This window comes from Mus caroli, unplaced genomic scaffold (genome assembly GCF_978045245.1).
Source record: "Mus caroli unplaced genomic scaffold, Mus_caroli_1 scaffold_8, whole genome shotgun sequence".
NCBI lineage: Eukaryota > Metazoa > Chordata > Mammalia > Rodentia > Muridae > Mus > Mus caroli.
Genome location: NW_028227263.1, coordinates 101,087,915 through 101,102,520, shown reverse-complemented (window position 1 = coordinate 101,102,520; position 14,606 = coordinate 101,087,915). Strand labels below are relative to the sequence as shown.

The 14,606-nt window shown below is 49.3% G+C and overlaps 1 protein-coding gene across 2 annotated transcripts in view; it reads right to left on the bottom strand.

Annotated features, from left to right (window-relative positions):
* Abcc8 (ATP binding cassette subfamily C member 8) overlaps positions 1 to 14,606 on the bottom strand; it is a 74,963-nt gene that overhangs the window by 41,171 nt on the left and 19,186 nt on the right. For both annotated transcript variants that reach the window (XM_021166984.2, XM_021166986.3), the window contains exons 7-10: positions 10,765 to 10,929; positions 8,025 to 8,180; positions 5,162 to 5,296; positions 4,305 to 4,467 (exon numbers count right to left, since the gene is read on the bottom strand). In XM_021166984.2, the coding sequence (XP_021022643.1) occupies positions 4,305 to 4,467; positions 5,162 to 5,296; positions 8,025 to 8,180; positions 10,765 to 10,929 (619 nt within the window). The remainder of the gene's footprint in view (positions 1 to 4,304; positions 4,468 to 5,161; positions 5,297 to 8,024; positions 8,181 to 10,764; positions 10,930 to 14,606) is intronic.

Genomic DNA, 14,606 nt, shown 5'->3' with positions numbered 1-14,606 from the left:
GAGCACTCTGAAGGTGGAAGCAGGAGGATCAGAGTTCAAGACCATCCTCGGCTACATTGCAAGTTCTAGGCCAGTTGTGAGAAACGGTCTCAAAAAGACAAAGATATAAACAAAGACAAACCAAAAGTCTTAGGCTTCCCTACAGTACAGGATGGTCAGACAGGCAGTGTGCGGAGTGTGGCAAGCCACTATACTGTGACCTGTGGACACTGTTCCCAGTCCTTACACATGGCTGAGTTGATTCTCTGGCCTTTTGATTTTCAAGACACAACCTGAGACTGTCACATTGCCTGTCTGGACCCCAGAAAGGCACAGAATATTGGCAGAGATGGCAACCATATCTTTAGTCTACCTAAGCTCCTTCCGGGGCTTCCTGCTCCGGAAGTAAACCCAGCGGCCTGACACATGACACAGAGTTTTCTAGAGTTGGTCTCCCACTGAAGGAAGGATAGTTGAGATGGAATCCACCACTGTTTTGGCTACCTGGAGGCCTTTTTGCCTGGGTGTTTCTTCCTCACCTGGGGAACTCACGGTTATCCTTGGGAAACCACCATGGGTGTCACCTCCAGAAGGCACTCTGACACCCACCATCTCTACGGCCAGGTTGGGTACAACTCATAACTTTTATGGGCATCCAGAGTGCCTCCTTCTGTCCTTGCCAATCACTGCACTCTTTCATGGACACCTTTCCTATAAATTATAAACAACATCGGGCTAGGACCACTGTGTCTTCTCACTCAGTGACAAACACAGGGCCTGACACATTGGAGACAGTTGGTAACTGAGACAGTCAATAAGCATTCAAAAGAAATGAAGTCACAGGGCCAAGCGAAACGCAGAAGACAGGGAAACCTGGGACTGATCTTGTGGCTCTAACATGTACACTGCCACTGCTGATCTTCATAGCCAATGTCCCCTGAGACCGTGCGGACTATGCCCACCCCTGCCTCATGCTCAGGCTTTGGTAAAGCTCAGTACAGAGAGTGCTCTGCCATGGGCCTGAAGAGGGACTGGTGGCATTTTGGCTGGCAACTCTCACTCCTCTGCAAATGGTGGAATGTGGAGTTCCCGTGCCTTTTAGCTGCCAGGCTTGGTGACCCTGTCAGTGAAACATTCATAAGATGTCAGAAGGAATCCTGTCGGCCATACAGCCTACCTGCAGGGTATGTATTCAACCAGCCTGGAAACCCATCCAGCACCCCCAGGATGGGCCCCATCTGGAGAGAAAACAGCAGGGCTCTTTCACGTTGCCTGGGCTCCATGGCTGGCGCCACGGGTGAGAACATGAGATTCCCATTAGCTCAGCCTAATGACCTGTACCTTGATCCCTGGAAACAGAAGCCCGGGAGCCCAGGAAGGGGACAGCGAGAACCCACTTGAAGCAGAAAGCACGCATCTGCAGCTAGGAGACGCCTCCACCCGACCACTTCCTCTCGGAAGAGACACCCTAAGCAAAGGCAAATATGCCACACAAACAATGCTGGGCTTTCTGCATTCTGCTGAGGGACAGGAGAGCTGCACTGCACTGTGCTTTTATATGCATTGGGTTATCCCACCGCTCTCCTATCTCCACTGTTCCCAGTCATTGTTCTATATTGAGAGCAGGTGTGTGTGTGTGTGTGTGTGTGTGGTGTCGCTCCTTGAGAGGCATCCACTGTTTACTTTTTTTGTTTGTTTGTTTTTTCGAGACAGGGTTTCTCTGTACAGCCCTGGCTGTCCTGGAACTTACTTTGTAGACCAAGCTGGCCTTGAACTCAGAAATCTGCCTGCCTCTGCCTCCCAGGTGCTGGCATTAAAGGCGTGAGCCACCACTGCCCGGCCACTGTTTACTTTTTGTTGAGACAGGCCTCTCCATGGAACCTGGGCTTGCTGACTAAGCCTGGCTGGCTGGCCAGCCCACTTCAGGGAACCACCTCTTTAATGTCTCCCCAGCACTGGGCTCACAAGAACAGGCCCCACTTGCTGACTTACATGTGATGCTGGGACTCAAACTCAGGCCCTCACGTTCTTGCAGCGAGTCCTTCACTAACACTCAACCTCCCCAGCCTCATGGCTGGCTTTTTGAAGTTCCTGCATGAGAGAGAACTCTCCCGAGCTGTCTTTTGTGTCTGGCTTACTTTTCTAGCATTCTTGTGCACAGTTCGGGGACTATAGTTCACAATGACTTCTTATATATTTTCTGAACGACTAAAGACTATCTCCAAAGAGGTTAACAGGGGCAACGGTAAGGAGGTGGGTACACTAGTGACCTGGTTTGAGGTTTGTACATCCTGAACACATATTGAAACCTCAACAGTATCTCATAAATATGTATGATTATTTTATGTCAATCAAAATTTACACGCAAAATGCTTAAAGGGATGGAAACGCTAGCTGCTCTGATTTAATCATCACATTGTGCATGCACGCATGAATTATCATGTAGCACTCCATACATAAGGACAATTAGGATAATAACACTCTTGCCTCCCCACTCCCCTTCCAGGGACCAGCCTGTGGTGCCCTGCTTGTCCCTTTAGGCCTGTGGATAGGTCCAGGGCTCTGGGCAGCTCCTGCTTAGCTCCAGAGGCCCTTTCTCTTCTGAGTCTTTTCTCAAACCCTACTGATCCCGGGTCCCAAAGCCTAGGCTGATCTCCCAAGACCCTGAGGGAATAAGTGTCATCTGTCAGCTGGGCTTCAGAGGGCCGGGCACTAGCCTGGGGACCGGGCTGCTGCACACTCACAAAACAGGTTGCCCTTGGAAGTAAATATAACTTCCCAGAAACAGTAGCTGCCACCTGCCTTCAACTGCACGTACTGCGGCTGTCTTTACCTTGATATCCACTGTGCCTAGAATGTTGGGAACCCAGACCATGAGTTCCTTGCTGTTTCTATTCCTCCTCTCTATGTCAGCCATGGGGAATCTGTGTTACTATCTGGGCACTGGTGGGAGAGGGTGTCTCCTAGCTATGGGAAGACGCTCCCTCCACCACTCTTGTTCCTTGGTATCAGTTTCTTTATCACTCAGGGTAGAGCTATGGTAACACGCCAGCCTGAGGCTGGGGAGGCAGGCAGAGCTGATGAGAACAAGGCAGAAGCGGGCCTGGGAATGGGACACTGGCTCCTCTAGATGTCTGCTCTAATGACCCCGTCTCATGGAGGATGAATGGAAGACCAGGAACTTGGCTGTGCCCATGGCTCTATTCTGAGACAACTGAGTCCTTAAGCCTTCCTATGTGAACACACATATGCCATTTATGGTAGATGACCTAGCCACTGCTGACTGGACCAGGCTCTGTCTGAGGTATCAGATACCATAATATAGCTAGACTTGGTGGGGGTGTGGGGAGCTGTGACTATCCCTGGTGCTCAGGGCCAAGCTTTCCTTGTGATGGTGGTGGCCACCTGGACCCATCAGAACCTCCCTCTAAGTAGCACAGATGCCAGAACACATAGATGACCTGGGCTAACAGTTCTACTTTCCATAGCCCTATAAAGAGTCTATCTATGAGACATTCCCATCATGTCCTCCATTACAGCCCCCAACTCGCTACCCCAGAACACCCTGACAAGAAACACTGTTACCAGGGTGTGATGGTTCAAGCCTGCAATCCCAGCATTCAGGAGGCTGATGCAGGAGGGTTCTGTGAGTTAAAGGCCAGCCTGGGCTATACAGTGAGTTCTAGGTCAGACTGTACTAAAGAGTAAAGACCCTGATCAAAACCCCACCCCCAAAGAAAACGAAGCCATTTCCTGTGAAGGCAGTGGTCAGTACTGACCATCTCGGAGTTCCTCGCCATCTCCTACTCCTGTTACAGCCTGTTCAAGACTGTCTCCACAGAGAACACAGCCTCATGATGCACCACGGTCCCAACCCTTTCACTACATGTAGCTCCCCAGCATTCTGGAAATAACATGTGGAGACTCCATAGGGTCTACTCTGAGCCACAATGGCCCCCATGAGCCTCAGTGCCCATGTATAAAAGAGGTGCCCACATTACAGGAAACATCTTCTATTGACCTTTCTTGCTAAATCCTATATAATTTTCAAAATATGGCCTCTAAATCACAGATTCTCTCTTCAGCTATATTAATTTGATTAACCTATACATTGAACTGGATTGCTCCTTCCTTCCTTCTTTCCTTCCAAGGCACCTGCACTCATGTGCACATACCCACACATACTTACAAACAGTGAAAGGTTATATATATTATTAATAACACTGATCTCTGGGAGTCTGCCAGCACAGTCAAGGGGCCTCTGTGTTCTGTAACCTGCCCCTCACCCATGTCAGATGCCTAGGCTTGCAGGCAGGTGCACTCACTGGAGATGGAGGTGTAGACGGCGAAGGCCCTGAGGCTCGTCATTTCCTTCCTGCGTGTCATCTCCACCCTCGAGCAGAAGATGTTCTCCCACGCGTATAGTTTGAGCAGTTTGATGCCCCGGAGCATCTCGTTGGTCTGCTTCAGCCTCTCATTGGAATATTCCTAGGGGCAGGAGTGGTGCTAGTAGTGGACTCAGAGGTAGAGGGGAGATGCTTGTGGCCCCTAGCTCGGCTGAGGAGAGGGTACCAAATCCATGTCCTCACCATCTGCCCAGTTCCTGTCACCACAAGCATGTTTATGGCCAGACTGTTAAGTTCATTTCATAGAAACTGAGGCCTGGACTGTGAGTGTGGGGAGGACTGTGAGTATGGGGAAGGAGGACTGTGAGTGTGGGGAGGGAGGACTGTATGTGTGGGGAGGGAGGATTGTGAGTGTGGGGAGGGAGGACTGTGAGTGTGGGGAGGACTGTATGTGTAGGGAGGGAGGACTGTGAGTGTGGGGAGGGAGGACTGTGAGTGTGGGGAGGGAGGACTGTGAGTGTGGGGAGGGAGGACTGTGAGTGTGGGGAGGGCTGTGAGTGTGGGGAGAACTGTATGTGTGGGGAGGAAGGACTGTGAGTGTGGGGAGGGCTGTGAGTGTGGGGAGGACTGTATGTATGGGGAGGGAGGACTGTATGTGTGGGGAGGGCTGTGAGTATGGGGAGGACTGTATGTGTGGGGAGGGAGGACTGTTAGTGTAGGGATAACTGTGAGTGTACGGAGGATTATGAGTATGGGAGGCGGCTACTAAGGTGAGGACCAAGGAAGTAGATATGGAGAACAGCAGAGGCAGAACATGAATATCCTAGTGTACTCACCAGGGTGCTCCGCTGTGCCTGGGAGAGCTTGGTGGCCACAAAGTACTGTACAGGAGCCAGCAGAATGATGACAGCTGCTCCAATCAAGGCGCTGACCCCAAGGATGTAGTAGAGGAGGATCACGCCCACAATGATCTAGAGAATGTGACAGGGGGATGAGCTCTCTGCTCCAGGGCTGCCTTGCCAGAGGGCACCAGCAGCACCCTACTATCAGCTCCTCACAATGCCTTGAGGATGGGGTAGGGCACAGGAGCAGGTGTGGGAGAGCAGGGTGTGGGCACACATGCCACTGAGGCTCTGGGCTGGAACCAAGGGTATTTACCAAAGCTTGCTCAAGGACTGACTTCCACTCTGGGTCTCCTTTTCCAAGGAGGGTCTGAGACTGCACCACTTACTGTATTTCTCATTGTCTGAGACTGACATCTCATTGGAAATAAGCTACCCAAGAACGAAGGGGCAAAACTGCAGCACCTGTGCCAGGAAGAACTGCACAGGCACAGAGAAGGTGCTATGCATTCATGGCCTGGTAGCTTGCTCTACCTACTCACCAATCCACCCACCCACCCATCTACTCACCCATCTACCCACCCATCCATCCATCCATCCATCCATCCATCCATCCATCCATCCATCCAGAGTCTCATATATCCCAGACTGGCCTTGAACTGGCTGTGTAGCTGAAGACAGTCTTGAAGTTCTGATCCTCCTGCCTCCATCTGCAACACTAGACTACAGTATGCTAGGCAAGCACCCTATCAAGTGAACTGTATCCTTGCCTACCACCATCTCCTTTTGTGCTAGGGGGATTGAACTCAGGGCCTCACAGATGCTAGCCCAATGCTCTATCACTGACCTACATCATCCAGGTGTGCTCTTCTGTATCCTTCCACTTGGCCCATTAAAAAACATTTTTTTTTTTGAGATAAGGTCTCACTAAGTTATCTGTGTATGCATCCAGTGCTGAGTCACGCTTTAACTCAGGCTAGCCTTCAACTGTAATCCTCTTGGTTTAGTCTCCCAAGTAGCTGGGACTACAGGTCTAGTTTCCGTTGTTTTGAAACAGAGTCTTATGGCATAGTCCAGGTTTAACTGGAACTTGAGAGTGCCCTGCTCAGTCCCACAAGCGCTGGGATTATGGTGTATACCACCATACCTGAGTCTGGTGTCTTTCAATTCTTATTGAGCCTGGCAGGCTTTCTTTGAAACGAGAATTCATTCTGTTTCTAGCTTTATGTAAATGATGGCCCACTTATGATTATTCATGAGCAATGTAAATCTCTCCTACTAGTCCCCAAAGCTCTTGGATGACACTTTTCCAAGCTGTTGTCAAAGACAAGCACCTTTAACGGCATGGCTTCTCTGGAAGAATGGACGTCCTGACCTCCTTAGTTGAAAGAAGAGAGAAAAGAAAGTCTGCAGGGTTTGGTCCTGCATCTCTGCCAGCCAATCTGGCACAAGGCTCCCTGCCTCAGTTCAAGGATAGAGAAGGCGGGGCTCTGCACTTTCTGTTAACCAACGAAAGCCTCCCTCGTTAGCAGGTAACAGAGGCTGTGGAATGACCCCATCGCCACGCTCCTCCCCCTGTTTAACTGGCATTAAAAGCTGGCACAGTGGGCAGAGGACCATGTTAAGAGATAAATCTCCTACTTGATTGCTCTACCAATACCTTCCTGGGAGTCCTGCCAGGCACAACCCTTCTTCTTACATGAGCTGTGCTCCCACGGAGGCAGCCAGGGTGTCCTTCAGCCACTGTGGTTCCACTAGACTCTAAGAAACCTTCCAGGGTACCTAGGATCATTTGAAGGGGTCTTCAGGTGGACTTTCACCAACTCCAGGGTCTCACTCTTCAGTTCAGCTGTTCTGAAACTTGAGGCAATCCTCCTGCCTTAGCGTCACAAGTTATGGGAGCTCAAGTATACACTAGTACAGCCCACCAAAATGCTACTTTAAAAAATGTGTGTGATTTGAAAAAAGATTGCAAACTAGGAAGAGTGAATTTGAATTTCACTATCATATGTGCACTGGGTCACCAGGTTGGACCCAGGACCCCAACTAGGTAGGGTTTCCTTGCCATGAGGCTAAGATTTGTGTGTTTTGTGTGTGAGGTAGGGTTGGGGTTGGGTGGCTAGGAACTAACCTAGGGTTCACGCATGCCAACCTGAGCTACATCCCATCTCTCACTTCTTAGTAGGAATTCACACTAGTAATTTTTGTGTGCTGGTCTATTTAGTAAGCATGAAGGCACAGTCTCTGATGTATTAAAAATGAATATCAGTTGGGTTTGGTGCTGTGCACTAACAGTTTTAGCCACTCAGGAGGCTGAGTCAAGAAATGGCATGAACTCAGGACCTGGGGGCTAGCCTGGGCAAAAGAACATGACCCTGTTTCAAATAACTTCAACAGAGTGGCATTGAACTCACTCCATAGCTGCGGATGAGCTTGAAGTCCCAATCCTCCTGCCTCCACAACCATCCCTGGTTTATGTGGTTCTGGTGATGAATCCAGGTATCATACACACTAGGCAGTAACACTACCAGCTGTGCTATACCCCAAATCCCTACAGTACAGCTTTTAGTTTTTATAAACTTGTTCTTTGTATGACTATCCTTCCAGTCATTTAAAGTTGGCTACACTTTCCAATGTCTTAATGATGGTACCTTCTCTGATCACTGAGAGATGGACAGATGGCCTGCAATGCTTGAGACACTGAGGACACTGCATGGATAGACCCCAGAGAATGAAAGACACACAACAGAACACAACACAACAACACAATGGACATAGGTAGCTTCTGGTTTTGTTTCCTACTGCCTCCCCCAATGCCCTCCCCTGACAGGAGGTGCCCCCAGCACAAATCTGATACCTGTACTGGCATAGCCCAGAGGTTTGGGCATAAGAAGAAAAACCACATGAGCTGGTTTGTGTCGATGGCCACCAGGTTGCAGATCTGCCCAGCCGTCATCTCCCCCATTGACAGGTTAGAAGTAGACAAGTGCATGATCTTGTTGTAAATCTTGGTCTAGGAGCGAGAGCAGAGAGCTTCACACCTGTCATCCTTGCCATCTCTATCACCGACCCACATCTGGAAAGGGCCACATGTAGGTTTCTCTGACACCCCTACAGAGCCCTAGAGCAGCTCTGTAAGGGGCTCCGTCATTCTAACGTCGAAATGATCTACACCATGGATAATGAGCCAAAGGGCAGGAATCCAAGGCAGAAGCAACAAGCTACTTCCCCAGCAAGTGTGACCTCTCCCTCAGGGACAAGACATAATTAGCTCCTAAATCTTAAAAGCGGGTCTTCACATCTACTTGTGTTCTTGATTTACTGGGGACCAGGGCAGAGCACATTAAAGACATAAAAATGAGGAATCGAGGAGCAGGCTGTTTTAATGTGTCAACTCCACCCTGGGGCCAAGTCACCGAGCCTTGGAACAAAGCAAGGGGTCAGCCTTCAGCAGACCTGAAGTGAGATCCATCACGAGGGTCAGTTGCCCGTACCATCCCTAGAAACGCAGCCACCCTGAAAATCTCCACAGGGCAACATGGAGGGTGATGGCTGCCTGTGGGCTTGGACCTGAAAGCTTTATGTGTCTGTCGCTGGCATCTTCCAGAAAGATTGTATTTTCAGCTACGTGCTCTGGAACAAGGAAGAATTCTGTCTTGTCTTAAATGGCCACAGGGTGCCTGCTCTTGGACACAATTGCTCTGCACTTCAGCTGCAAAGCCTTTAATCCGTCGTCGTGTTAAGCTTGGCTTGCTTTTGTTTGTGGGTCAGGTTTTCTGAGAGCGTGGGTGTTTTCTGTGTCTTTTCTGAGGTTTATATACAGCAGGGGGAACGCTAGAAATAATGGTGATATTTTTGGACAAATTTATGCACTTTCTATGGACTTTCTGGCTATGTGAAATTAAGCCTTAGAGGCTAGCCAGCAACTTTCACAGGCATGAATAACCTGTTAAATAAAGCAACACTTACATACGTTTGATGGTGGTGTGTGTGTGTGTATGTGTGCGCATGCATAATTTAGGAATTTTGCTTGGTAACTTACAGGTTTTCATCTCTGAGGGCACATTTTCTGTAGGTAACTTTCTGGAAATCTTTTAAAGGAAAGAGGTCTTTTAGGTCTACTTCATTTCCATAATGTATGCTGTCATTTCCTTCTTGTGGCACATGAATTAATCTCTCTGGTTAATGTAAAAGATTCAGTCTGATTAAAAAAAAAACAACAACTACAGGCTGATATATTAAAAACCCATTTGGGGGCTCTTTTAGCATAATTGGAAAATACTGGTCTTCTGTGTGATTTACGACACACACATAGGAAGCAGATCTGATGACAAGACTATCCAACCACAAAATTGGCTGTGGTGGCACGAGCTCGCCTGTCGTTGGAGGGCCAACATTCTAGTTCACTCACGGTTTGGTTCTTCTTAGCTCTGCATCTCCTGTGAACCTGTGAGGGTCTCGGTTTATCATGGGCAGAATCACCTTTCCCACCTGCTGATATACTTGAGCAAATTCTGTTTTCTCCATGGAAACCCACTGAAGCTGGACAGCATCATTTGCACATCTACATCATTAATCCAGGCTATCAAAAGGGCCAGAGCTGAGTCTGGTGTGGGCCCAGCTCAAGCCCAACCTTCCTCTTCTCATCAGCTCCTTCCCAGCATCTCCGAATGACTTGCACAGGACCAGCCCGTGCTCCTGACACCACAGAATATTTTTTTTTGTTAAAAAAAAAAAAATCACTATAGGGAAATAATGCCCAACATCTAATCTTTCTGTAGAATAGTTTTGATGGCTGAGCAGGTTCGGGACTTCGTACAGCTTTGTGAAAATCAACAGGGATGGCAGAATAGGCCTCACCCTCCTCTTGGCACAAGGTGAATGCCAATCCGGGGCCACGGGGTCTCAGATGAGAGTATAACTGCTGCACCTTCCAGGATTGGTGTGAACACAGACAAGCTCCTAGGTCACGTGATCTGTCCCCACTCAGGGTCCTCCATGCAAGCCCCAAGCTCAAGTCCTCATGGAAGCACTAGGGCGTGGGACGCCTCTCCTCCATCCCAAGGGGCTTGCCATCCTCCGCAGGGCTCTGTGTCCTTTCTGACTTTCATCATCCTGCCAATCAATTCTACAAAGCTTAGATCTATATGTCATGAATCTCTCATCAGGGCCCTGAGATTTAAGAGCTCAAAATGGACCTTAGATGTCTTGCTGATCCATTATGTTGACAGGTTTGCATTGCTGCACCTAAATAGACTATCTGCTAGGCCTCCAGAATTAGAGATGGATTCTGAGGCCACCGTGTGTACTCCATAGGAGAGAACCCTGCAATTGACTGGTGATGCCTGCCAGTTTCAAGAGTGGGGAGCAACCAACCGCTGAGCAGCTGACAACTTGTGTCAGCCTAGTCCAAGGCAGAACCAGAGCTATCATGGCTTCCAAGCCCCAAGATACCTCCCACTCTCCACCACACAGCCAATAGTTAGTTCTAAACATGGGGAAGAACACCAAAAATAAACTCACGGCAGAACTCTTCTGATCTGCAGGGAGTGTAAAGCAGGCCTGCTTCGACAGTGAAAAGAATTAGACCCCAGTACCTGGATCGCCCCTCTCAGGTTAATCCCAGTTTCAATGGCGACGTAGTATGAGGCTTGCAGGAATGTCCTTTGCAGCAGGAGGGCCAGGAACAGAAGCACAGCCAAGACATAGGCATTGCCCAGGAACTCTTGGGACGAGACAAAGTAAACCCCAAGAAACTGTGTCTGTAGGACAGAGAAGACCAGTGGTGGCTGTTACTCCCAGAAGAGTGACTCCTGTCCCGCTGTTACAGCTGAATTACTCCCTCCGTGCCGGCCAAGGCTTGCTCCATTCTTTGTAAATAAAAACCAGGAACGAGGGAGCTGGGATCAGTTGGTAGATTACTTGCTGTGCAGGCGTGAGAATCTGAGTTCAATCCCTGGCACCCATATAAGAAAGCTAGGTATAGCAGTGTGTGATTCCCAGTGCTGGGGAGATGGAAGGGGAGAGTGCCTAGGTGTAGCTGGCCAGCCAGTAGCTGAATCAGTGAGCTGTATGCCCAGTGTGAAACAGTAGCTAGTAGCTGAATCAGTGAACTCTATGTTCAGTGCGAAATCCTCTCTCATAAAATAAGACAGAGTTGGTAGATGGATCAACACACACGCACATGTATACACACACACACACACACACACACACACACACACACACACACATACACACGAAGGCGTGCTCCTCGACTGATCAATCCAACCAAAGCCTGCCTCTACTTCCATCATCTTCCCACTTGAGGTACCAGAACAAGGCTCAATCCTAACCCCAGGCAAGCATGACTCTCAGCCTCTCTTCCTCTATGCCCCTGGGAGTTTACTCTGAATGGAACAAGAATAAATAGAGCAGATCACAGGGAGCCCAAACGGAACAGCTCCAGCAAATGGCATAATGTGTTCTCTGCCTCCGAAACGGAACCAACAGTCTGCTGAGCAGTGACTTCTGGGCCGGGGGAGGGGAGAGACCCGGTGTGGAGTGTGGGAAAGATGGGAGGGAAGTACTCACAACAGCTGAGAAGAACACACAGGCAGCCCTAGCCCCTCGGGCTCCCAGGACCTCCTTTTAAGTCTAAGTCATCCTCTTTGCACTCCAGAAAGACCTCCTCAGATAACAATCAGGGGAAAACATTCTGCCTTTGTGCTGAAGGTCTCAGGAAGCATCCGCCTGCCCGTTTCCAAATCCAGCATCACTGGCTCCCAGGAAGACTTTGAACTTGATGGGCCACCACCCTCTAGCACGACTACGCCAATCTTCCCATGAAGATCGGGCTCTCACCTTTCTGACACTGCCCCTGACAGGGGACATTTGCAAGGATGTGGGAGGTGCTACAGGGCAGACAGTGATGGGAACAAAATGAGAAGAAACCCAAGATTGTGACCTTGGTCGTGACCAGGCCAACTCGGGAAGGGCTCTCACGAATCTTTTCTGAAAATTAAGGGTTTCTGGATCTTGGCTTAGGGGCCAAGATGGTGGGAGATCTCACTCTCTAGAGCAGTGATGCTCAGCCTTCCCAACGCTTCAACCCTTTAATATAGTTCCTCATGTTGGGATGACCTCCAACCATAAAATGTTTCCATTACTATTTCAGAGCTGTAATTTTGCTACTGTTATAAATTGTAATGTAAATATCTGATATATAAGATCTCTGACTTGTGACACCAGAAGGGTCTCGGCCCACAGGTTGAGAACCAGTGCCATAGAGAATCACAGGTGACCTGTGTATCGGCCTTCACAGCTCATGGAACCACCTGGTCCTGTCCACAGCTACTTCTCCAAAGCTCCACAGGTCAGACACCTCTTGATTGTGGGCAGCAAGAAATAGGCACAGGGGGCCAATGAGGGATGCTCTAAGGTAGGCCCTGCTGGAGTCCAGAGCTGTTGAGTCACATGACACTTGCCAAATCACCAAGTGGGGTGTGTGTGTGAAAGACTGGAAGGTAGGGAAGAGCTAGAGGCAGCAGTACCTGACCGAATGGGTTGGAAGGGGTGAGCGATGAGATGTTAGAAAGCACGGTGCTCTATTGTTCTGGTACCCAGTGAGCAAGGTATCATCTGGGTCTCTCATGCTTTACACATGAGGAACCAGAGTTTCATCGTGGTGAAGTGGCTAGCCCAAGGTTGTGTGCTGGTTAGGGACATGTGAACTCAGACTTTCAGGATGCTGAAACACCACCCCAGACCCGCTGTCTAGACCTGGAATCACACTTTGACAGGTGACTGTCATCAACAGACTTATGGCTTGTGGCAGATGGAAACATGCCCCCTTGGCTGGTGCTACATCAAAATAATACAGGCACAGTGGGTTCAGGGAAACCCAGTCCTGTCCAACGCTCCATATCCCAGCATCCTCTCAGAAACCCAGCTCTGGAGAACAGAAGGTGTTATTTTAGAGCCAAGCACAGTACCAATATCATCCTTACTGATGTAACTAAGTAATGGCCGTGACACAAAGATGGCGGAGAATCTGTTTCTGAACCACAGCATGGGACAGGGCTCAAAAGCTGCGCCATGTCCGGCCACGGGGACTGTTAGGGAACACGATGCACCAGGATCCTTGTCCACCATGACGGAGAACCATGACCCACTCTGCCACCAGCACCATCACACACCTAGGCTGTAGCAAAGGCAGAGCGACTGAGCACACACGTTGGCCGGATAGGGGATTCCTCTCAAACGCACTGGTCCATAGTGTACATTTTAAAACAAAGCAACAGAGAACCTCTTTTGTAGCTCGAAGATGAAGCCTCCAAGTCCTCCTTCCCCAGACACACACACTCAGGACTAAAGATCACATTGCTGTGGATAAAGAAACTTGTGCCCTATTCAAAACAGAAATACTGTCACTATGTCTGTCCCAGAGTTGTGGGGAGATATCTTTTTAGTGCAGCTTTAAAGGGGGTGGAGCCAGAACATCTAGGTTTTTGTGAAGATGTGGGTACACAAGGTCTGTGCGGCACCTCTGTGGTGTGGAAGTGTGACATCCAGGTGGAGACAAGAGGATCACCCTTTGCTACATAATAAGTAGGAGTCCACCCTGTGCAACACAAATCCCTATCTCAAAAAAAAAATGAAGAAAAGAAATAATGGGTACCAGACCAGGCAAGAGGTCTAAGAAGTCAGGCCCTGGTGATGCCTAACCAAAAAGAGGACACCGTGCATCCTAGAAGGAGTGAAAGGCCTGTGACAGGAGAGAAGAGACCAGGACCACAGCTCAACATCTGATGGAAGCCGAAAGCTTTGGAAGATCTTATGCCCTAGACTTCTGTTTTCACAAGCTCTCTGGGAAGCTATTTGCAAGTTGATGCTTAAATAAATATTCCTTTTAAAAGCGTAGATACATTTTAACTTATTTTGTGCATGCAGAGGTGCCACAGCAGACATGTGAGGAAAGAAAGCAACCTAGGGGAGTTCGTTCTCTCCTGCAACCATGTGTGTCCCAGGGATTAAATTTAGGTCACCTGACTTGGCAGCAGTCAGCTTTACTCATTAGCCATCTCTCTGGCCCTGACTATTCCTTTAAACGAATCAGTGCATAGGCTTTCTGTGCCCCATGCTGTCATCGGGCAGTGGAGGCCTGCAGTGGCCACTGAAAGCAATGGGCTGATTAGAGGTGGCTGAGGCAGCAGGACTTTGATGGGAGAGTTCTGATGCTTCCCGACTGGGGCATGACTTAAAAGGTCCCTCCTGGTCCTCTGGAGAATAAAGAGGGTCCCTGGGCTCTCTCAGTTTGAGTGAGGTTAAAAGGTGGACCATCTGTCCTGGAGGGCCTGAGTAAAAGCTAGAAGCGATCTTAGGTCACCACGGGCAGCAACCTGTCCCCACCTGTCACATGTGCACCTCCGCCATTCTCCACCTGACATGGAGGTTCAGA